The 24,422-nt window shown below is 36.5% G+C and overlaps 2 protein-coding genes and 1 long non-coding RNA gene across 5 annotated transcripts; 1 reads left to right on the forward strand and 2 right to left on the reverse strand.

Annotated features, from left to right (window-relative positions):
- The first annotated feature begins 904 nt into the window (after positions 1-904).
- Positions 905-1,612, forward strand: LOC138926320 (uncharacterized). Its single transcript, XM_070280002.1, has 2 exons — positions 905-969; positions 1,120-1,612. Exons 1-2 carry the CDS (start codon positions 905-907, stop codon positions 1,610-1,612), a joined length of 558 nt encoding a protein of 185 aa, XP_070136103.1.
- Positions 1,613-3,650: 2,038 nt separating this feature from the next.
- On the reverse strand, positions 3,651-17,584 carry Tim17b (Translocase of the inner mitochondrial membrane 17b). Its single transcript, XM_043211004.2, has 3 exons — positions 17,357-17,584; positions 13,390-13,567; positions 3,651-3,926 (listed from the first exon to the last, which is right to left on the reverse strand). The coding sequence occupies exons 1-3, from the start codon at positions 17,498-17,500 to the stop codon at positions 3,733-3,735; spliced, it is 516 nt and encodes a 171-aa protein (XP_043066939.1). The 5' UTR covers positions 17,501-17,584; the 3' UTR covers positions 3,651-3,732.
- Positions 17,585-19,871: 2,287 nt separating this feature from the next.
- Positions 19,872-21,858, reverse strand: LOC138926400 (uncharacterized). 3 transcript variants are annotated; one of them, XR_011442909.1, is made up of 3 exons: positions 21,464-21,858; positions 20,083-20,159; positions 19,872-20,005 (listed from the first exon to the last, which is right to left on the reverse strand). It is a non-coding gene; the product is annotated as an uncharacterized lncRNA (long non-coding RNA). The 3 variants fall into 3 exon arrangements; XR_011442907.1 differs by having other exon boundaries at positions 21,460-21,858; XR_011442908.1 differs by having other exon boundaries at positions 20,083-20,164; positions 21,460-21,858.
- Between the last annotated feature and the right edge of the window lie 2,564 nt (positions 21,859-24,422).

Here is a 24,422-nt window from a genome sequence, read left to right on the forward strand (position 1 = left end):
AGTTTCTATACATCAACAGCTATCGACACACGTATTGCGTAGAATTTTTGCGATATATTAATTTTTTGCAAAATGGTGAGTCACGAAAAAAACATCACAAAATTGTTAATAAAAAAAAAAGTAAGCAATATAAGAAAAAATCCTACGTGTGTCGATAGATAATGGTATTTTAAATATACTGTCAGAATTCAAAATCGGTTAAGATTTGTTTGAGCTATGTTTCCGGCAGTCTCAAAAAAAAGTGGTTTAGAGAAAAACGCGTTTAAAGTTTTAAGTACTGTGGGATAGAACTGTGAGGCATCGCCGCAGCATGGAAAATTTTGACACTTAGATACTTTTTCCGGACTCTATCTTTTGATATGTTATGTTTACGACCCTAAAGAATTTTTTAAGAGAAAAAGAAAATTGTCGATTTTTTAAACATGTTACTCAGATGCCCCCTCTTAAGCAGTTGTTGCAAAGCCAGCAAGACAGGCATAAGTCACCCATGATGGATCCGCCAAATTCACATTTTTTGGCTGCGCATTGACTCATTGTTGACGGATGGAGACCACTGCAGTAAAGTGAAAAGATTTTAGATAGGCACTCTATAACTTAGTAATACAGGATGACAATAAATAACCCGGACAAACTTTGATGCAATCTATTACCATATAAATGTGTTATGATGCAGCCCGTAAATAAATGCATTTATCGATAGCTTGTACTTTTCTGAAACAAATATATTTACATTTTTGTGATTCCCATCCATTTGATATTTCGGGATGTCTAACAATCGTTGTTTCGGGATGTCTAACTGTTTCAACAAGGAAATCGCCAATGCGACATTGTTCGTTTGCTTGGCATACCAAAACAAACGGTCTCTGACGCTATCCGGCGATTTAATGAGGTGAAGGTGAAGGCCATGAAGGTGACCGTTCCGGACGAGGCAGACCATGTACCGCTAACACTTCCAAAATTCGCCAGCTCGTGAAAAATTGGATCACTCGGAATTGCAGAGTCTCGGTCAGAAAAATAGCCCGCGAAATCGGAGTGAATCGAAAAAGTGTTCGGTTGATTGCAAAAAATGAACTTAACCTCAAGCCCTACACGCTCCAAAAAGTGTATCTTCTTCCAAAGATGCCGTCAGCTAAAGCGTCAGGCCGCAGGTCAAAAATGGGAGCGTATTCTCCTCACGGACGAGAAGATATTCACCATCCAACAGGAGCACAATCACCAAAAGGATAGAAGCAGGTCGGCTGAAGCTCCAGGTACCTCTGCAATAATCGAGCGCCGTCAATGTGAGCAGTCTTTAATGGTTTGGGGAGCAATATGCGCCACCGGTAAAACACCCCTTGTTTTCATCGATCGAGGGGTCAAAATCAATCAGGAAGTGTACCGCCGGGACATTTTGGAAACTGTTGTGCATCCTTGGACCCAGCAGCACTTCGGTGATATGGAGTGGACTTTTCAACAAGATTCAGCGCCAACCCATAGAGCCAAATTGACTCAGAATTGGTGCAAAGCCAATTTTCCGGACTGTATCACATCCAGTGAATGGCCACCTTACTCGGCAGATCTTTCTCCGATGCACTACAGTGTGTGGTATACTTTGGAGCTAAACGCCACATAAGTTTCAATCAATCATTGCTCCGAGAATGGGATCGATTATCGTAAGAAGACCTGCGGCCCATTGCGCTAAATTTCCAGAAACGTTTAGGGCTCTGCATCGCAGCCTAAGGAAACCACTTCGAAACCAGCTTAATATATGTTAACACAATACCTATTTAAAAGTTGTGTATTTGCATTTTTTCTTAAATGCAGTTCCTTAAAAAGTTATGATTCAAATAAATAGAAAACAAAATGGCGGCTCTGCAGCATTTCTTCGTAGGCCCTTTCTTTGTAGGGGGTCCATGGCCGGACAGCTAACGTCCTTGATTTTTGATGTAGAACAAAAAATCAAGTTTCGTTAGTTTCTATACATCAACAGCTATCGACACACGTATTGCGTAGAATTTTTGCGATATATTAATTTTTTGCAAAATGGTGAGTCACGAAAAAAACATCACAAAATTGTTAATAAAAAAAAAAGTAAGCATTATAAGAAAAAATCCTACGTGTGTCGATAGATAATGGTATTTTAAATACACTGTCAGAATTCAAAATCGGTTAAGATTTGTTTGAGCTATGTTTCCGGCAGTCTCAAAAAAAAGTGGTTTAGAGAAAAACGCGTTTAAAGTTTTAAGTACTGTGGGATAGAACTGTGAGGCATCGCCGCAGCATGGAAAATTTTGACACTTAGATACTTTTTCCGGACTCTATCTTTTGATATGTTATTTTTACGACCCTAAAGAATTTTTTAAGAGAAAAAGAAAATTTTCGATTTTTTAAACATGTTACTCAGATGCCCCCTCTTAAGCAGTTGTTGCAAAGCCAGCAAGACAGGCATAAGTCACCCATGATGGATCCGCCAAATTCACATTTTTTGGCTGCGCATTGACTCATTGTTGACGGATTGGAGACCACTGCAGTAAAGTGAAAAGATTTTAGATAGGCACTCTATAACTTAGTAATACAGGGTGACAATAAATAACCCGGACAAACTTTGATGCAATCTATTACCATATAAATGTGTTATGATGCAGCCCGTAAATAAATTCATTTATCGATAGCTTGTACTTTTCTGAAACAAATATATTTAAATTTTTGTGATTTTTTACATACATTTTTTGATACATTTTTTTTCGAGCGCCGTCAATGTGAGCAGTCTTTAATGGTTTGGGGACCCCTTGTTTTCATCGATCGAGGGGTCAAAATCAATCAGGAAGTGTACCGCCGGGACATTTTGGAAACTGTTGTGCATCCTTGGACCCAGCAGCACTTCGGTGATATGGAGTGGACTTTTCAACAGGATTCAGCGCCAACCCATAGAGCCAAATTGACTCAGAATTGGTGCAAAGCCAATTTTCCGGACTGTATCACATCCAGTGAATGGCCACCTTACTCGGCAGATCTTTCTCCGATGCACTACAGTGTGTGGTATATTTTGGAGCTAAACGCCACATAAGTTTCAATCAATCATTGCTCCGAGAATGGGATCGATTATCGTAAGAAGACCTGCGGCCCATTGCGCTAAATTTCCAGAAACGTTTAGGGCTCTGCATCGCAGCCTAAGGAAAACACTTCGAAACCAGCTTAATATATGTTAACACAATACCTATTTAAAAGTTGTGTAGTTGCATTTTTTCTTAAATGCAGTTCCTTAAAAAGTTATGATTAAAAATGTTTGTCCGGGTTATTTATTGTCACCCTGTATAGATAAATAAACTTATTATGTTAATTACCATATATTTTGAGAATTGGTCGTTATATTTCAACTTGTCGGAAAAAGTGAAAACCTTAATTCAAAGATCGAAGATATAGAAAATCTAGCGAGAGCGATTGAAAAAACACTTCTGGATACGGCAAAGTACAGGCGACTTAACATGAAATAAAATTATACCAGTTAAATGATGCCTATGAACGATTTTTTTTAAGATTTAAGGATTATTTTTGTTTTCTTTTTTAAATAGAATTTAAATCGGTTTGTTTAGATTATTTTACTAAAAATGATGGTGTGCCATTGGATCAAAAAGCTGAAGTACTTTCCGCCCTTCCGTTTTAAACACATGTTTAAAAATTACATCGTTTATATTTTTATGTAATATAAAGTGGTTAACATTTGATAACTCATTCGTTAAAGTATTAATATGATTATTGAAATTGTTTTTCATTTTTTCCAAATGAAAAGTTAGGAGTTGGTTCACCAAGAGCAGAGGGATCCTCCGTTGGTGGCATGGGATTTTTAAATTGATCAGCAGATATTCTCGTAAATAATATGCCGACACCTTCAATAAGTGCCAACAGAACGCCTCCAATTACAGCACTACCAGCCATAGCTGGAATACCTAAAAAAAAAAAACAAATTTAGTTTTATAAAAAATGTATTGGATAATCATATAATTTATATAGGAGTATTCTGATCTGTTATTTTATGTGGAATTTCATTCGCCAGCCTTTAAATATATTAAGTATTTATTTCTAATGATTATAATTGCATATCGTTGTATAGATTATATAGTTGGCCGATCCTTATAAAAGTATCACAATTAGCTTTAGGAGGGCAGCTATAGGATAAAGTCGACCAATCCGGGTTGTTCCGCCTTATACACTACGTGCAAAGAAAAGAAGGGTGTATGACAAGTTTAAAGTCGATAGCTTTAAAACTGAGACAAGGGTATACAAATTAAATTATCTCTTTCGTTTATAGCAAACGGTCGTATTTTTTGTGCTTTGCGTTTTTAGAAACAACTAATCATACAAAATATAGACTACTCATTTCATACAACGATTTAATCTCCCGACAGGGCTTAGAGAGCATCTTACTATGTTTGTTACGCCCATTTTACGTTTATCTTACGCTCTTATTCTTGTTGAATGTTTTCTGAAGAAGGTTCGTCTGTTCTTAGATTATTTTTTGTATGTATGCGTGTAACACATGTGCATGTGTACGTCCGATTTCGTTAGGAACCCAGCATAAATTTTTTGATTTTTGTAACTTTTCAGGCTTGCTACCTTCAGAAAATTGGGTTACTCATTATTGGTTTAATGCAGTGGTCGGCACCCCAATACATTGATATGATTTTACCGCATTAGTGTTAGTAACGAATAGCAGAAAATAGGCTTTGAGCATGACGTTTCACACATTTATATTGTGTGTGTGTGGCAGAGCTCGGGCAGAGAAATTTCCTATGCCCCCGAGATAGGGCCGTGCCGACCTCTGGTTTAATGATAAAAGAAATTATATTATTTGTTAAAATTTTTTTATTAAATTTTTTATTAAAAAAAAAATTTGCTAAAATAATACATTTAATTTTTTTTTTCAAGAATACGATTAAGTGGTAGCAGTGCAACTTTTTGCATCGTCCCCTAAAATTCATTCATACAACACAAACAATTAACCCCTAATCACAATTAACCACTAATACCCCCTATGGTGGAGAAGCTTTTTTAATCCACAATTCATTGGCCCAACAAGCCCAAATTGGTAACAATAGCCTTGAAATTTTTTTTTTTTTTTATTTAAGGTGTAAATTCTTGTAAGGTTTGTAAATTACAGGGTGTCGGGTCAGGCAGCAACACAGCGGTCTAATGTTTATGTTTAAGTATATTAATTTAATGTTTAGTGAAATGTTTATTTATTAAGCTTAAGTATGTACAAATAGCTTTGTTGCTCTCTGAAGAAAGCGCGTTGAGTCGAGCGGCCGAGAGAGGGGCAAGCCGACCCTTCAACGGGCTTTCTTCAGAGAGTTTTAGCACGCAGTGTCTAGGTCGGGCCGCCCTCTCCATTATCGAGAGCTTTAGCTTCGCAGTCGGGCCGCCCTCTCGGTACTTTTAATTGAGTCTCTGCATGCACCATAGGCGGATCTACATATCTGCTTCATCTGCATGCAGAAATAAGCATTTTTGTAACGTTTCCAATTAAATATAAATTCGTCTTTTCATTTCCCGGAATTGAAAACTCTTAATGACCAAACACAGGGAAATAACCAAGAAGGTATGTGTAAATGATTATACATTAATTATATATTATTTTAATTTAAAATTTTTAAACTACAAACGGTTATATGTATCTTAAAGAAAGGTCATGTGGGTGGCATCTTTTTAATCTTCTTTTTGTAGGTATCTATATTAGCCTCTTCGCTAGGGAGTTAGAATGAGAGCCAAGGCGTTCATGAAACTTTTCTGCATGCGTACGTATTACATCGCCTATCTTTGGTATTTTCATATCTATTTTTATATCTCTAGTTCTCAAGAACCAGGGGGCATTACAAATCGATCAGACAATCTTATTTCGCGCTACTCGTATTTTGTTCAGGTTTGACATAGACGCTATGCCGTAGACTTGTAATGCATATTTCCATATTGGGCTGAGAATAGATTTATAGATTCGAACTTTATTGGACAAAGAAAAATTAATTTCTTGGTAATAAAAGCCATGAGGCCTCGCGACGAAGTACAGAGCCAAGCCTGGAGATGCCTGGGCACTCTTTTGGCCTTGTGAAGAATGTTACACAAGCACATTTTCTGCAGTTGATGCCTATGTACTGTTTTGTAGTACACTTTTCAAAACGTGTCACGTACTCTTGCGGGCCCAAGAGATTGGAGCGATTGGACTTCTGACCGTAACAGCAGTGTCGTCGGCGTAAGTTGCGATCAGCATATTATCATCGTCGACTTTGGTACAGCCCCAGGAGTCTGGCATATTTGATGTGTACAGAGAGTATAGCTTCGGACCTAGTACAATGCCTTGGGGTACACCAGCTGAGATTGGGCGTTTTTACGACTTTTCTCCATCGACAACCACACTGAATTTTCTTTCCGATAAATATTGAATAGCTTTGACTCAATAGCCGTAAAAGTAAATTCTAAAATCAAGTTCACCATAACTTAAAGCTATATATACAAGTACAAGCTATTCTAAGCAAACCAAAAATAAAAAAATTAAATATTAACACAACCAATTTAATCAATTACAAAAAAGCTAATGCACAACTATAAATAAAAATAAAAAAACGCAAAACTTTAATCGACTTCACCTCAGAAATGGATCCTCATACCCCTTTTCCCATAATATGGAAAAAATTAATCGATTCTGCCGCCTCAAAACCCACATTCCAATTTACGTCCTTTCTTATCCATCAAACACATATGAAATGTATACAAACAAAAACAACATTTCAAAAGCACTATGCGAACATTGGTCAAATGCATCTCTAAATAATAACTTCCATCCCACATTCAGATACCAAAAAGAAAACCTCAACTATAGTTTTACTCACGAAATATCCTTGACAATTGGAATGTGATATTTCAATGATTGAACTGAGAAGCGCCATTAATCAACTCAAAGGGAAAGCACCAGGCCGGGACCACATCAGTTAACAAATGATAAAAACTTACCAGATCCAGTCTTGCAAAGGCTTCTCAAACTTCACAACAGTATTCTGCACTCATATATCCCACAACAATTTAATGTATGCAACACCCATCTTAAAACCAGACTCAAACAAAACAACAAGAACCTCCTATCGACCGATATCCTTAAATAACTGCTTATCCAAATTCATGGATAAAATAATTTCCAAAAGACTATGGTGGCTAGTTAACAACAGCCAGCTACTCGATAGTAGTCAAATGGGCTTTAGGAAGGGAAAGTCGGTATCAGATTCTCTAGCATCGCTAGACTACCTGACTACCGCAACCCTATCGAGAAAAAACCATATATCCCTAATATCACTCGATTTTGCTTAAGCTTTCGACAAAATCGGAATCTTAACCCTTTACATGGCAATAACTCCGTTTTTTTTGTTTTTTTTTTGTTCGGTAGATAAGTCAAAATAAAAAATACACTTCTTTTTATTTTTTTTAAGGTTGGTTTTTCTTAATTTTTTTTACAAAAAGCAAAAAAAAAGCGTATTTTTTAAATTAAGCGAAATAATTGATTTAATTGTATTATATTGCAACAAACACAAAAACTGAATAATATACAACTAAATATAATATTTACCTGTTTTTAAACATTAATTGAATCAACTATACATTTTTTTTTGTTTTTTTTTTTATATTTTGGATCAGAAACTGCACAACCAATTCAGATTACCACATTCACCAAATTGGCGGGAAAAGTAATCACATGTTGAGAATTGGACAGAATTCTGAGTGATCAACACTTTTTATATAAAAAACGAAAGTTGCTGAACTTCATAAAAAAGTTTTTATACAGTTTTGTAACGCAGTTTGATAAACAATTGAATTTAAACGGTATGATGCAGATCTGCATCACCACCATGTAAAAGGTTAAGCTTTAACACGATAATAGACGAACTGGTAACCTGAATATTAGAACAAAAAATAAACAATGACATAGTCAATTTCTCGACCAATAAAAATATCTCTGTTCAAATTAGAGGTCTGCATGATTGCACTCAACATTTTCGGTTATTTGAGTACAATAAGTTTAAGTCGCAATTGAGCGTGCCAAACCATTTAAACAAAGTGAATTGCGGATTGGTAAGGGTTGTTTTCGTTGTATGTGAAATGAGTGAAATTCAAACCAATGTGGAATGGATAGAATGAGTGAATGCAGAGTAAATGCTTCGAGTACTCGGATAAAATTTTGGCATTCTCGTCATTCATGGAAGGTAGAGCAGAAGCTAAAACTAGTTGCACATTTTTTTGTATACCTGCAAGCAGCTCGGCAAGCAGGTAGCAAGCAGCTACCTGCAAAGAGCCTTTTCAGATGCTAGAAATTTAATTTCTGAAAAGCGATGTATTATTGCTAACAATGCAGATACAATAAAAAAAATTATGTTTTTGCATTCTGTTATACAAAATTAAATAAATGACATATATATGTATATATTATAATTAATCCATGCCTTTATATTTTTCTATTTCTTGTATTGAAAAGCAACACAAAAACAAAAACAAAAAATAAATTTGACGTCACAAATGCAACGCACAACTAACCGAGTACTCGGTTACAAAACTCATTTGGTTATTGCGTCGCCGTTCGGATAGAGTAAATTTTTTACTCATGCCTTCACCACATTTGCCAAATCCGTTTTACTCAATGTCTCACTCAGTCAGTCAGAACTTTGAGTGAGAGTGCCAAATGCTGCTTTGACTGTATTCATGCAGACCTCTAGTTCAAATCCGAAACATACTCAACACCCCCTGCCACTAGAAAATCGAATTGCACACAAGGATCTCCATTATCCGTTATTCTTATTGCCATTGCTTCCAATAAACTAAAAAAAAACAATAGATCTATATAAAGCATTCGAAACTAAATGAAATAAAAACAATTTACCACTCAGCTATTAGAATATCATTCGGATCCTTTCCCTCCTCACCAATCCATAACCTACTTTACAAATCCAACATCAAACCAATATAACGTAAAACCAAACAGGCCTTATTAAAAAAATTTTAAATTTTATCTTCTGCAAAAAAGATTTTGTGAGAAAAAACTACAAAAAAATTCACGAAAGCAAAACTTTGCCCAAAACTGACTGACCACAATACAAGAAACTATAGACTACTGTAAAATAATACTTCTAGTCCCAGTCTCCATAACAAATATAAAACAAACTATACTAACTTGGTCCTACAACCACTCCAATAAAAACAAATTATTACCCTTCAGTACCAAAATTCCTTCCCCGACTTTTCCTGGCGACATGTTCGAAAAACAAAAACAAATTGCATGGGCTTCGTTTACTCAAGTCCGAAACAAAAGGGGAAACGAAACTTCTACCTGTTTTCGGTTTTCGACGATGATTCTCGAAGCTTCTATGTCATATTTTCGGTGCAGAGGCACGCGACAGAGAGACAATTAGAGAGATGTAGATGGAGGGAAGGGAGAGAAAAAAAATCTGTGCCGAAAACCAAGTGAATGGAAGCGACGTCAGAATACCCTTTTTAAAATATGTTGAAATATTTTTATATATTTAAGATTATATTTAATAAATTTTTCTTATCTAATCATATGGTATACTGAAATGTATTAATAATTTGCTTTAGGCAAAGCCAATATGTTCATTTTCGATCATTAGCCTTGTGCGATTCTAATTACAAGGCATTGCTTTGGTCGACTATACCCTAACACGCGCCAGAATTTTTGGTTGTCAATTTTCGGTTCGTCTTGCCTCTCCCCTTCTCTTTGCATTTGATGTTCAAGTTGCATATGAATTACACGCGTTTGTTTGTTGCGTTAATTCTGGTGAATAGTGCATATAATGAACTTATTTATTAGCAAGGCCACCAGCAATGCTGTCATTATGGAATTCCCAATTCCCACCGACGAGGCATTGGCAGCGTTAGAATTCGCCTTAGGCCGCGGAATGAAGGAAGAATGTGTAAGTATAATATTTATAAATTAAATATAAAAAAATGTTTAATACCTATTAATTTTTTCAGACCACCGCAGTGACCAATATATTGAAGCGCGGACCCCTAACCAAATCCTTGAAATATATTTTCGTCGAGGACCTGATCGTCTAGTACAATATTGACGGAGTTAGTGGGAAGAAGAGATTGAAGGCGTTTCCAAATTTTTATGGAGTTTTGATCGGTATGTATTTTAATTACAAATAATGTAAGCAATATCTAATGTGTGTGTGTGTGTAAAATTCTTTACAGATTCCTCAGTGAAGTCTCCAGGGATTCCTTGGGGTATTTCCCCAAAGATTCCTCAGAGTATACCCCAGGGATTCCTTGGGGTATTTCCTCAAAGATTCCTCAGAGTATACCCCAGGGATTCCTTGGGGTATTTCATCAAAGATTCCTCAGAGTATACCCCAGGGATTCCCTGGGGTATTTCCTCAAAGATTCCTGAGAGTATACACCACGGATTCCCTGGGGTATTTAGTTCGAAATCCTCTTCGAATAACTGCAGGAATCCTGCAGTATTCCTTGAGGTGTTCGAATTCCTCGATGCGAGGAACTCTTCTATGGAAATTCCTTGATGGTTTGTATGAAACATACCCCGAGGATTCCTGGGGGGGCAATACTATTACCTCGACGTTTCCTTGAGAAATCCTTGAGGTATGGTACTGAAGGGTACCTACTTTTAATACATAAACTTACACATACACTAATACATAAACTAATACTGTGTGGGGTCAGTCTACTATCAAACTTTTCAAGAAATAAAACATACCCTCAAACAACACACATGTCTATACACACATTTCTATACATTTCTATCTATAGCGTAACCTCCACACAATCCATTTTAACACAACAAATGCTCCCACCTTATTCTTCTATATTCACTGCCGAAATAGCGAAAATCGTTTACGCATGCAGATACGCAGAAAAACAGAAAGAAAAATTCGCTATATGCACCGACTCATATAAAATAAAAATTATATAAAATAATAATATAAAAATTATCTCCACATATAAAAACAAATTCTCTCTAATATGGGTCCCAGGACACTGTAACATTACCGAAAACGAACTTGCAGACCAAGCTGCTAGAGCTACTAAACTTCCACTAATACTAAAAAAAAAACAATAAAACATCAGATATACTTAAATACATTAACAAATATATGAAAGACCAATTTGATTAAACCTGAAACCACACATCCCTAAACTACAAACTTATGAACCCAAAAAAAAAATAATGCAATAGACCACTTAACCAGAACAGCTTCTCGAATGGACATCATTAAATTTATGAGACTTTGTATGAGACACACTAAATTGACACATAGCTACGTCTAGCGACAAAACACCTCTTACATCCCAACTCTTCCTATATATATACTTCCTATATATTCGTATTAGAGTCGGGTGGTTCCTGAACGAACTAACAAAAAAGACCCGGTCACACAAAAACCGATCTGAACTAGTTAACATTGTTCATCGGTCATTGTTCCTTGGTCTTTGTTCCTTGTTTTTTGTTCTTTGGTCTTTGTTCTTGTTCTTTTATCGTTAAAAGAGATCTTTTGTCTCTGTCGGGTCAGGCAACAGCACGGCGTTTAATGTTTATGCTTAAATATTTAATGTTGTAATTTTTAGTGTAATGTTTAGTGCAATGTTTATTTATTAGGCTTAAGTTTGTACAAAAGCTTAGTTGATCGCAAGGCGACTCTCTCTCGGCCGCTCGACTCAACGGGCTTTCTATAGAGAGTTTTAGCTCGGCAATGTCTAGGTCGGGCCGCCCTCTCCACTTTCGAGAGCTTTAGCTCGAGGTGACTTGTCGGGCCGCCCTCTCTGTGTATTTACTTGAGTCCCTGCATGTCATGAACTATAAGCTGGTCTATCGTCTGATCATCCGGCTTCATCTGCATGCAGGAATAAACATTATAACGATTTAAATTAATTAAATTCTGCGTTTTATTTTAATGGCATTGAAAACCCTCAATGACCAAACTGTTTGAAAAGAACAAAAAGAACTACCTAGTTCAGTCCTAAAAAAAAGAACGAACGAACTTATTCCCTAAAAGGAACGATGATTACCCATGTCTAATTCGTATAGATACTTTGGGGGTGCCCAGCCCCATTTCTCTCGGTGCTCCTTTGTTGTTGGAATTGCTCTGTCATATGGGAAATAAAATTTCATATACGTGTGTGACTCCCAGCATAGGCAAAGGGAAATTACAATAAAATTTTTTTCGTGTTTTCCCTATTCTGGGGCTGTCCATATATTACGTAATCACGTTTTCTGCGATTTTTGACCCCCTCCTTCCCCTAGTAATCAAAAGTAATCATTTAATGAACACCCTCCCTCCCCCCACAAAGATTACGTAATCACAAAAAAATATGCAAATTTGATCTTTTAATCTATATTTTCAAAAGGAGATTCCAGCCAATCTTTAATATTGTTAATTACTGGAAGTTGGCTTGTCAAAATCTGTTTATCTCCGCAGGTATCATCTTCGTCTTCGTCGTCAACATAGTCTTCGTCAAGCCATTTGAGGTCTTCGCATCCTTCAAATGACTGAACTACTAGGCATTCTCCCTTTCGCCGTCCAGCCACACGGTAAAGGGGTTTCTTTGATTTTTTATCGAAGGTTACATCTACATGATGAATGATTACATAATCATTGTCCAAGACCCTCCCTCCCCATGTAATCAAACATAATCATTTCCTTGACACCCCCTCCCCCCCTAAGTGATTACGTAATATATGGACAGCCCCTCTCCTTATTTTTGCTAATCCGAATGCATTTTTTTATGGAGTGCCTTAAGCATTTCACTGCAAGGAATTTATTCTTGTTTTTGTTTCTGACAAAATAGTCGTCCTGAAGCGATAAATTTTTTTTGTTTAAGTAAGAAGCTCTGCATAATTATGCAAAATATAAAAATAAGATGTTGTAAATTGCATAAGGATCAGCCGACTATAACTTATAGCTGCCATATATCTGAAAAATCGGAAAATCGCTGCTAAAAATTCCGGGCTCTGTACGAAAACTGAACTCCCAAAAATTTAAAGCCTTCGATATAATTTCCAAACAATTTTTACAAAAAGACTTTATTTTTATTTATGTTAGTTTTACAGAAAGACTTCATATTCATTTATTGGATGAGGGATCGGACAAACGGACCAATAACATATATTTCTTATGGGGTTGAAAAGGATTCGGTCTACCTGTTCAAAATTTAGCATAAAAACTATAAAAAGTTGCTAAATGCATCTCATGTCTAAACCTCTTGGCGCCGCCTCGACAATTCGTGGGTAAAATGTATAATTCAAATAGTCGACTTCCAAAAAGGTTCAGTTATTATTATTTAATGATGACTATACGATTAGAACTAGACGATTACATCGTCTAGGTTATTACAGAACCATACCGTTTCTAGCAGCTAATATTCCTCCAGTGGCAGCCCCGCTTATTATCGAGTTCCATGGATCTTCTTTTTTTCGTAAATGCACGAGTGTGCAGTCTATAGTACTGAACATTCCACCCCATACAGCAAAGTTTCCGGCAATAACTGGAGAGCGTGTTTTGATAGCCGTCATACTTCCGACCTAAAATGTATAAAAATATTAATTTTCTGGTCAGGGCAGAAAGTAAAATAAAACTTAAAAAATTATTTCAAAAATATTTTTTAAATTAAAATTTTTAGAACTTTTGTCACATGAGTAAGTTTTTCAAAACTACTAAAGATATACGTCGTAGCGGAAAGTAGCCTCACCCACTTCCTATACCCAAAACATCATCTCAGCCTGTGTAGCATTAAGTTGAAGCTGATATAAGCTCTGCCCTGTTTAAAATGGAGGTCTCAGGGTACCTGTCGACCCCCTGATGCGACCGATCTACGCCCGGGTTAACAAATTTTTAACAAACCAAAAAAAAAGATCTAGATCTAAAAAAAAAAATTAAGGCCGCGTACATTGGGGCCCTATCTCAAAAGAGGGGTGGCTGGGAGCAAGGCATCTTAAATTGCCACCATAGTGGCCACCATGATGCCACCTTCAGGGGTGGAAAAACGCCAGCCAAATACTTCGAAGTCACAAGCGGTCTTCGGTCGCAAAAAGTTTAGGCGAATTGCTTGATAAGTTGGGCGAGACGTGTGCTTTAGCATATGACACGATGTCTAATGAGCGAAGCCACATAAATAGAGCCTTAAAACTGAGCTGCCGAAAAAAAGCGAAAACCCTCGAAGGACAGCTAAAACGGTCCTTCGGGGAGTTTGCAAAAAGTCCTCTCCTAATTTTTTTTTTCGAGCTCTTTCAGAATTGCACCTATTAGTGCACTAGCTAGCATTCCTGCATTCATCACCATGCTAAAAGGCCCACACGACAGAGCAGCGCTATTAACAATGGCTAAGGAATAGAAGACTAAAGTTTCCAGTCCTTCTATTATGAATATTAAAATTTAAGAGTGTTAGTAAATGCTGGCTACTACATCACCATTAATGAGGTAATGTAGAAAAACTACACCCCGCATTGAACTACGATTTGTTAAGCTAGGTAAGTTTATTAGAAAGACTCTGCTACTATAAGACGGAAGACTACGATTTTTATCCCACTTTAGACCTCTAAGTGCAAATGTTAAGACATTTTTTTGTACGGATTTTATGCGGTGTTGATATACTCCATATTGGGACTACAGACACTTGAACCGTACTCCAGTGAACCAAAGAAATAAAAAAAACTTTTAGTAATAAAGGGGTCGTTAAATTCTTTTGCCCTTTTTTTTGAAGGAGGTCCATGGCCGGACAGCTAACGTCCTTGATTTCTGATGTAGAACAAAAAATCAAGTTTCGTTAGTTTCTATACATCAACAGCTATCGACACACGTATTGCGTAGGATTTTTGCGATATATTAATTTTTTGCAAAATGGTGGGTGATTAAAAAAAAGGTACAATTTTCGCAAAAAAAAAAGTCACAAAATTGTTAATAAAAAAAAAAGTAAGCAATATAAGAAAAAATCCTACGTGTGTCGATAGATAATGGTATTTTAAATATACTGTCAAAATTCAAAATCGATTGGTTAAGATTTGTTCGAATTATGTTTCCGGCAGTTTCAAAAAAAGCGGTTGCGAGAAAAACGCGTTTAAAGTTTTAAACTGTGGTTTAAGTTTTAAGTATAATTCAGTTTTTAAGTAGTTTTAATTATTTCGACACTTAACCACTTTTGCCGGACTCTATCTTAGTATGTTATTTTTAAGACACTAAAAAATTTTTTTAAGGAAAAAAAAATTTTCGATTTTTTAAAAATAATACTCAGATGTCCCCCTTTAAGGGGTTATATACAGTTGTGATATATGAAAAAATCGATTAAGTCTTTAAGTATATTCTATTGGGAGTACTCTGACAAAAATTGGTAACGATCGGAGCATTAGAACCGAAGCTGTAGCTATTTATAGCGCACTACCTGCATATAAAACTTGAACAAACTTGAAACTTTAAACGCGATTATCTCAGAATCTTTTTTTTGGGAAATTACCTTTGCGGTGGACACGATTACTAAAAAAACTACTAATCCGATCAACACCAAATTTTGACCACTTACTTATTATGATATTAGCTAGTCCGTGAACGAGGGATTTTCAATTTTTTTGAAAACTCCTTTTTTAAAGCACAAAAAACGAAAATCTTATACCTTGAAAAAGTATATTTTTTGTTAAAAACGTCATTTTTTTTTAAATCAAAATTTTTAAAAATCCCTCGTTCACGGACTAGACAATACAATATACTAACTAAACTTTTTTGAATTTTGGATTTCGGATGAACCGTTTTCGAGAAATCATGTCCACCGCAAGACACCATCGAAAAAAGACGATCCGGGAATTCGGCTATAACATTTTGGTTATGTAATATTTTTTTTATGAAAAAATTTAATTAAGTACCCAGAAACATGTACTAAACAACGTCGGTAAAACATTTTTCATAAATATTTTTTATGGTGTCAAAAAAAAATCGATAAAAATCCATATTTTTGCACGGTACAACTGTATATAACCCCTTAATAAAACCAAGAACACCTTTATTACACCTTTATTTAGAACGCCTTATTAACCATTGTGGTCGGTAAATTTGAGTTTAAAGTCTAATAAGACAACAAGATAATAAACCAGAAATAATTTTTCATAGGGAAAATGTATTTTAAGAAGCGTCTGCTGCTGCTGATTCGCTTTTCGTCGGCGATCGTTTTCTGCTTTTGCTTCAACTGCCACTTCGTTTTTTTTAGAAGCAAAAGGAAAATCACATGAAATGAAAATTGCTGCAGTTTTGTAAACATTGGGCAATTTTTAAATTGGAGATTTTTCATTAAAAAGTTTTGAGTATGAAAAACTTTTGAAAGTGTGGCTACTCCTTCAAGCAAAACGGCTAGAATCGAAATATCGTTTTAGACAGTGATTGAAAATGCTATGCTACATCTGAGTATTTTTTTTTTCTCCCGCTATTGCTCTGTTTTCGATAGGCTCTGTAGCACAGCAGAGAGCACAAAATCAAAACGGCTGCTCGCTACGCTGCTCTGTAGCACTGAACGTCGGAGCACGGAGCAATAGCAATAGCGAAAAAATGCGCGACACGCTATTTGTAGTTGAAGCAATAGCACAAGCATCGACAGCGAGATGAGAGCAAAGCCAACGAAAAGAATATTGTGCTCTCGTAGCAAGAGAGCGACTATGCAGTTGCTACGAGAGCACAATATTCTTTTCGTTGGCTCTGCTACAACTACAAATAGCGTGTCGCGCCTTTTCTCGCTGTTGCTATTGCTCCGTGCCATGACGTTCAGTGCTACAGAGCAGCGTAGAGAGCAGCCGTTTTGATTTTGTGCTCTCTGCTGTGCTACAGAGCCTATCGAAAACAGAGCAATAGCGGGAGCAGAGCAATATTTTTACTTAAATTGCTGCTATGTAGCAGCAAATGCAAACGCTGGTTTTAAACAATTAAGAGAATAAAAAAAATGTATAAAATGAAAATTTACTGGTGGTATACAATTGTTGATCCGGAGGAAGTCCTCGACCGTTTAATTAATTAATGAAAAATTAATTCTAATATTAAATTTGCTATTAGCCGGTATTTTTTCTTAAATACAAAGGCTAACTTCTTTAAAACATTATAATAGCTGTTAATTGTACAGCTGATACTAATAAAATATTAAACTTTATTTTTGAGTGATTTATGTCCTCCCTTGTTCCAAGCACGAAACGAATTTCTGAATACGGGCCTACCTACGAACACATACAAATTTGGTTTCTTTTGCGAGCTCCTTTAAATATTTAATTTCTGTCTACTTTGAGTATGAGAAAATGTTTTTGATAATGAAATTGAATAAACATTTATTTCTTATATAAACATACCAATCTTCGGGTTATTCCTGAGGGTGCATTCCGAAATCCTTTAATGGCTTGAAAAACCCCTCCTCCAATGCACCCCATAGCAAATGCTCCACCGCAGTCGTCTACTATTCTGTAAGGACATGGTTCACGAGCATATTCTTCCATTATACTTATATTTCAGGCCCTAAATTTCTTTAAACGAAAATTGTATTTTCAACATGTGTGCTAAGATAGCAACTAGGGGTGCCGGAAATGTATCAAAATATCGATAGTTTTTTCAGTAAAAAATATTATAATTAGATGGGTCTAATGATCCGCTTTTTACCATTACGACGTAAATTTTGAGAAAAAAATGTTACCGGGAACTCAAACAAGTTTCGAATCTTTTTTTCGGCAAAATTTCTGCAAGTAAAGTTTTCACCTTATACTTCTTCGAATCCCCTCTATTCAATCCGAGTTTTCTCCGTTAATAGAGGCAACTCTCATTGACACATTTTCTCTTCAATGCAAAAAAATAAAACCTTTTTTAAAACGTAAATAAATTAATTTAAAATCGAGCCCATACATTCAAAGTGTCGCGGGTCGAAAGCGATACCGATAGCTTAGCTTAGTATTTTCTTATCGTTTGGTATTGTATGTAAGTCAAAATAGCGTCGCTCAGTTAGCGTCGAAGTGGAACGGTGGAATTGGAACACAGCAACGAATATTTTGTTTTTCAATTATTTCCGTATTTAGCCACTAAATTTAATCAAATAAACACTAGAATTGTTAAGAATTGAATAAACTATTGTTTTTTCTTACTTTGAGCGGGCTCTTCACTCTTTAAGTAGCTTAAAAATGGGGTTGAAAAATTGCCCCTACACTGTATTGAGCATTATCTCAGAAATAAGAGGATGCGCCAATAAGCGCGATACACCAGCTTATAGCCCATTCTTTTGAGAATATGCGCTGAAAATTTCATTAAAATCGTTCCCTACGTTTTGGAGCAAATCGACTAAAAGTGGACCAACCCGGCTAACAGCCCATACAAAAATGACCCCAAAAAATTGTTTTTAAAATTGTGAAGCTCCAAGAGGATGCGCCAATATGCACGGTAGTGGAGTCGATGTAGGACCTTTTCAAGTATATATGGACCAAAAATCATACAAATCGTTCCCACAGATTTTGAGAAAATCGAATTACAGTTTCCCATATAATTTGAACTAATAAGAGGAGCGCCAACCAGTGAACCGGACCCAGTCCGCAAAGAGTTCATTGAACTAGTTTAAAAATACTATATGGCTCTGTTAGACTTATTAAGTCCTTCACAGAGGATGCGCCATTATGCACGGTATACCACGAGAAAGCTAATTTTTAGCCCGTTCGAATGGTACCAGTGCCATTAAAATCCTTCCCACAGATTTTTAGAAATCAAGTCCCGGAATTTTCGGGACCTAGTTCGCCAATACTGGCCATTATTATTTTCCCGTGTTTACACGCTGCCCAACACTTATGGCGCCATTAAAAAAATAGCTCATGTACGTACATACATACATATGTATGCTGCCATAAAGGTATGTATGTATGTACGTACATGGCGCCATTAAAAAAATAGCTCATGTACGTACATACATACATACCTTTATTGCAGCATACATATGTATACATACATATGTATGTATGTATGTACGTACATGAGCTATTTTTTTAATGCAAAAAAATAGTGTTGTGCAGCGTGCAAACACGGAAAAATGATAATGGCCAGTATTGGCAAACTAGGTCCCGAAAATTTCGGGACTTGATTTCTAAAAATCTGTGGGAAGGATTTTAATGGCACTGGTACCATTCGAACGGGCTAAAAATTAGCTTTCTCGTGGTATACCTTGCATAATGGCGCATCCTCTGTGAAGGACTTAATAAGTCTAACAGAGCCATATAGTATTTTTAAACTAGTTCAATGAACTTTTTGCGGACTGGGTCCGGTTCACTGGTTGGCGCTCCTCTTATTAGTTCAAATTATATGGGAAACTGTAATTCGATTTTCTCAAAATCTGTGGGAACGATTTGTATGATTTTTGGTCCATATATACTTGAAAAGGTCCTACATCGACTCCACTACCGTGCATATTGGCGCATCCTCTTGGAGCTTCACAATTTTAAAAACAATTTTTTGGGGTCATTTTTGTATGGGCTGTTAGCCGGGTTGGTCCACTTTTAGTCGATTTGCTCCAAAACGTAGGGAACGATTTTAATGAAATTTTCAGCGCATATTCTCAAAAGAATGGGCTATAAGCTGGTGTATCGCGCTTATTGGCGCATCCTCTTATTTCTGAGATAATGCTCAATACAGTGTAGGGGCAATTTTTCAACCCCATTTTTAAGCTACTTAAAGAGTAAAGAGCCCGCTCAAAGTAAGAAAAAACAATAGTTTATTCAATTCTTAACAATTCTAGTGTTTATTTGATTAAATTGGCTAAGTGGCTAAGTGGCTAAATACGGAAATAATTGAAAAACAAAATATTCGTTGCTGTGTTCCAATTCCACCGTTCCACTTCGACGCTAACTGAGCGACGCTAATTTGACGTACATTGGTATTGTACCCCTATGGAGAATCAGGCACACAAATATACGGTTGGCGTGCGTAGTTGGTTTATTCCGCGAGGACCTTTACGTATTTCATTTCTGTCTAATCTGAGTAGGGGAAAATTTTTTTGATAATGACATTGATAAGGACATTGAATATACATTTATTTCTTATATTAACATACCAATTCTTTATCCTTTAATGGCTTGAAAACCCCTCCTCCAATGCACCCCATAGCAAATGCTCCACCGCAGTCGTCTACTATTCTGGTTCATGGACACGGTTCTCGTGCATGTTCTTTGATTATACATATATTTCAGGCCCAAGATTTCTTTAAACGAAAATTGTATTTTAAACATGTGTGCTAAGATAGGAACTAGAAGTGCCGGAAAGGTATCAAAATACCGATATTTTTTTATTAAAAAAGTATTAGGCGGGCCTAATTATCCGGTTATTATTTTACTTTTACGACGCTAATTTTGACAACAAAATTTCACGGTGAATTCAACCAAGTTTCACAATTTTTTTTCGAAAAAATTTCGGAGTAAAGTTTTCACACTTATACGCCTTTGAATCCCCTCAATTTTCTCATTGACTTTACTTTAATTCTAATAAATAGCACAAAAAAAACTCCCATTTTCTGAATGAATGAAATAAAAAACTACGCCTTTTTCGCTCAGTGACTCTGCTCTTTGTTTTTTGCTGCTACGTATTAGAGAGCGGCACGGCTGCACTCAAATTTAAGTACTCTCTCAGTACTCTTGAGTTGTGTACTCTAATTTGAGCACAACGCATTCGATCGAGTTCGCATCGTATTCTCATTTGAGCGCAATTTAGAGTATTCATATGAAATGGCATTGAATGAATGTGTGTGCAAAGCGGAATAAATGAATGAATGAAGCATAGAATTGACTGAATACTCAGAATACAATTTGTGCGCCGCTTATTGCGCACTGCGTTTTACTTTTCTGCAAGCGTTCGCCAAGATGAGAGATTTTGACGGAAATAATGTAAGTAATTTATGTGTTCGTGTACTAACAATTATTTATTGTGCGTGCAATGTGATTGTTTAGTTTACATATTAATGAATTGTTTGTTACTTAAAGTTGAATTGTGAATGTGTGAATAAAGGTTTGTTGTCCGATGTGAACGTTTAACGCAAAACCATAATAAGTGTAAACTAAAACATTTGATAAAATGCCTAATATATTAAAGGAGAAACTTTTAAGCGGGGAATATTCCATAAATGGAAAAAGAGATCGAGGTAAGATGTGGGACATTTTTGGCAGCGTTATAGACATAAATGGAAAGAAAGTAAATGATTTTGTGGCATGAAAGTTATGTTATAACATTTATAAATATACGGTCAGCACATCTAATTTAGTTACTGAGCTGCAGTAAAAACAACAACCTGTCACTGATTTATGTTAATTGTGATAAAAAAAAAGGAGGCAACCACTATTGCTACTGAATGGATATTACAAAATTGTCGTCCATTTAAGTTGATCAGCGATTCAGGCCTGAAAGAATTCAGTAAGTTTCTGATTAAGGTGGGCAGTACCTACGGCTCTAACGTGGGCGTTGACCAACTGTTGTCGAATCCAACGAAAATATCAAGGAATGTGGCGTCTCTGTACGAAACTCACTTCGGGCTAGTCAAAGCAGACATTCAAAAATATAAATGTTTTGGATATGCACTTACAAGCGATATTTGGACAGACAATCATTTAAGACTATCATACTTGTCTTGAACCATGCATTATGTAAAGGATGGCATATTGATTAATCGTCTAGTGGCGATCAAATTCAATCGATCAAAGGCAATCGTCTACTGGAACATACGATCAAATTCACTGCATCAACCATTTAATACATAACGTAGTAGAAAAATCTGTTAAGACAGTACCAAAGCTATCACAAATAGTAGTTGAGTGCAGCAAATTGGTGAAATACTTTAAAAAATCCGGCTCCAACTCAGATTTAAATCTTTCCTTAAAAAGCTTTAGCCCAACGTGTTGGAACACTGTATTTTATTTATTAAAGTCGATAGATCAAAATTGGATTGATATCACAAAGATTTTAAAAGAAAAAAAATGAAACAATTACAATAGAACTAATTCACTTAAATTAGCTTCGATCAATAACGTGTCTTCTAGAAACATGTGCCGAGATATTGACAAAATTGGAAGGTAATAAATATCCAACAATTCATTTGACAATACCCTATGTACCCAAAGTCAAATTAGTTGTGCTAAACCACATTTCAGAAACCATTTCGCAAAATATTACAAAATTTTATAAGATGGCCCTGTTTTTGTTTTCACCAACAAATAAATTGCTCCAATTTTCAGAAAATAAGAACAAAACCATTATAGATGACTGCAAAGAAATTGTAGTGGGTTTTTCATTAGATGAGGCTTCCAACGAAAATGATGGCAATGCCCAAAATTGTCATGATGATGCATTTATTGATTTCATCGAAGTCCAAAAAGCCACAACCAAAATAGATCAAATAGACAAGAAAATAAACCGTTATTGTAACACAAGTGTAATTTTTTCAGATAGTTTTGATTGCCTTAGTTGGTGGACAGACCATAAAAAAATATTCCCCCTTTTATTTAAGACTAGTTGTAAGATTTTTTGTATACCAGCAACTAGCGCGGCTGAGAGAGCGTTTTCTGATGCCAGAAACTAAATTACTGAAAAACACTGCAGTGTATCAAAAAATCTAGAAAGCATAAATAAAATGTTTTTACACTCTAATATAAATAATATTTTATAAGGAAAAATTAACAATAAATAAACATTGTATTATTGTCTCATATTTAATTTTGCAATAGTAAATACAGCTCACGTAAATGGAAACAATGCGTCATTCATCGCACTCACTATTTTCATCAGGTTCTTTCGGCATTCAATTCGCTCTTTTTATGTGTGAGTTCGATGAGTTGAGTTCAGCGGCGGCGCACACATTCATTCGCATACATTGGAATTCGCAGCCGAATTCATTTCACTTATTGGCAGATGAATGTCTCATAAGCCGTTTTTAATGCGGCCGTGCAGCTTTTTACTACGTATATATTTAAACATTCAAAAAAATATTTAAGATTTTACTACACAGATCTTATTAATGCATTTTATTCAGTCAATCACTCACTCCCGTTGAGTAAAATAATTCTTCAGGGATTTTCTGTAGACCCCCTAACGTAGATCTCTAGCTGCTTAGATACATTCCGGCTTGTTCCGGCTCTGGCATCCCTCCAGAAAGTCGTCCTGGCCCTTTATTATTTACTCTTTTTATAAATGACTTGCCCCCTGCTTTAACAAACTCTCTAGTTCTTATGTATGCAGATGAAGTAAAGCTTTGTCTTCAATACTGTCTGCTCCAAATTGGCAAACTGCGACAAAGCCTGTTTCAGGCCAGCAACTATGGTCCCAGTAGAAACCCAGTTCTACTACAGTCCCAGGTCCCAGTCTGCTCCTTCTCTTCTTTCATTCGGAACTGCGACGCAGCGAGTACCAAGAACTAGTACTTAACAGAGCGATAATATCTTTAGGGGGTTAAATTCAAATATTTCTCATGAGCATGGGCGTAAGGAACACACGTAGATATCTTGTAGCTCGGGCTCGTTGAGGGTTATTTTATTTGCTCGTAGCTTGCTATGCCCCGTCTCATAGCTAAGTAGCCCAAGTTGCGAGTTCTACGTATTTCCCTCACATATTATTTTTATAAACAAGTTACGACTAAACATCGGCCGCGTTGAATGGCCGAAGAGCTTCAATTGATAGGTAATGGTGCTAGTCTATGGACAGCACGCTTGTAGATTCCATTTTTAGTTTTGACGATAGCCACTTGGACCCTTCCATCAGCACCTGTAATCGTTTCAGTGATGATGCCCAAAAGCCATGTCTGAGGTGGCAGGTCGTCCTGAATTGCGACAACGGTCCCAGCAGTTAAATTTGGCGACTCCTTATTCCATTTCACGCGTTGTTGTAAACTCAACAAGTAGTCTCGTGACCAATCCTGTCAAAAGCGTTGTTTTATCGCAGACACCAGATGCCAGCGCTGAAGAAACGATAAATTCGGTTGCACATTTGCCTGAGCGGATGCTGGAGACAAGGTCTCCAAGCTGGTCCTGACGAGGAGGTGCCCTGGGGTTATAGATTCACCATATAGCTTCGTTTAGGCTTGAGCCGTCAGCGATAATCGGCCGCGAATTCAGCACTGCTTCAACTTCTACGATCACCGTCTGGAGCTCGTCTTCCTTTAGTAACGCTTTCCCCACAGCTCGGAGAAACAAGTGTTTAGCCGATTTAACGGCCGCCTCCAAAAGCCCTCCAAAGTTTGGGGCTCTGGGAGGAATGAAGATAAATTCAAATCGACGAGGTGCTCCAAATGCTGTCATGGCGTCCTTATGGGTTTCCAATTGGCTCATTAGATCATGTATGATGCGAGACGAGCCCGAGAAGTTCGTGGCATTATCGCAATACAATTTCTCGATGAGTCCACGTCTTCCGACAAAT

The sequence above is a fragment of the Drosophila bipectinata genome, chromosome 3L, assembly GCF_030179905.1.
Source record: "Drosophila bipectinata strain 14024-0381.07 chromosome 3L, DbipHiC1v2, whole genome shotgun sequence".
Lineage (NCBI taxonomy): Eukaryota > Metazoa > Arthropoda > Insecta > Diptera > Drosophilidae > Drosophila > Drosophila bipectinata.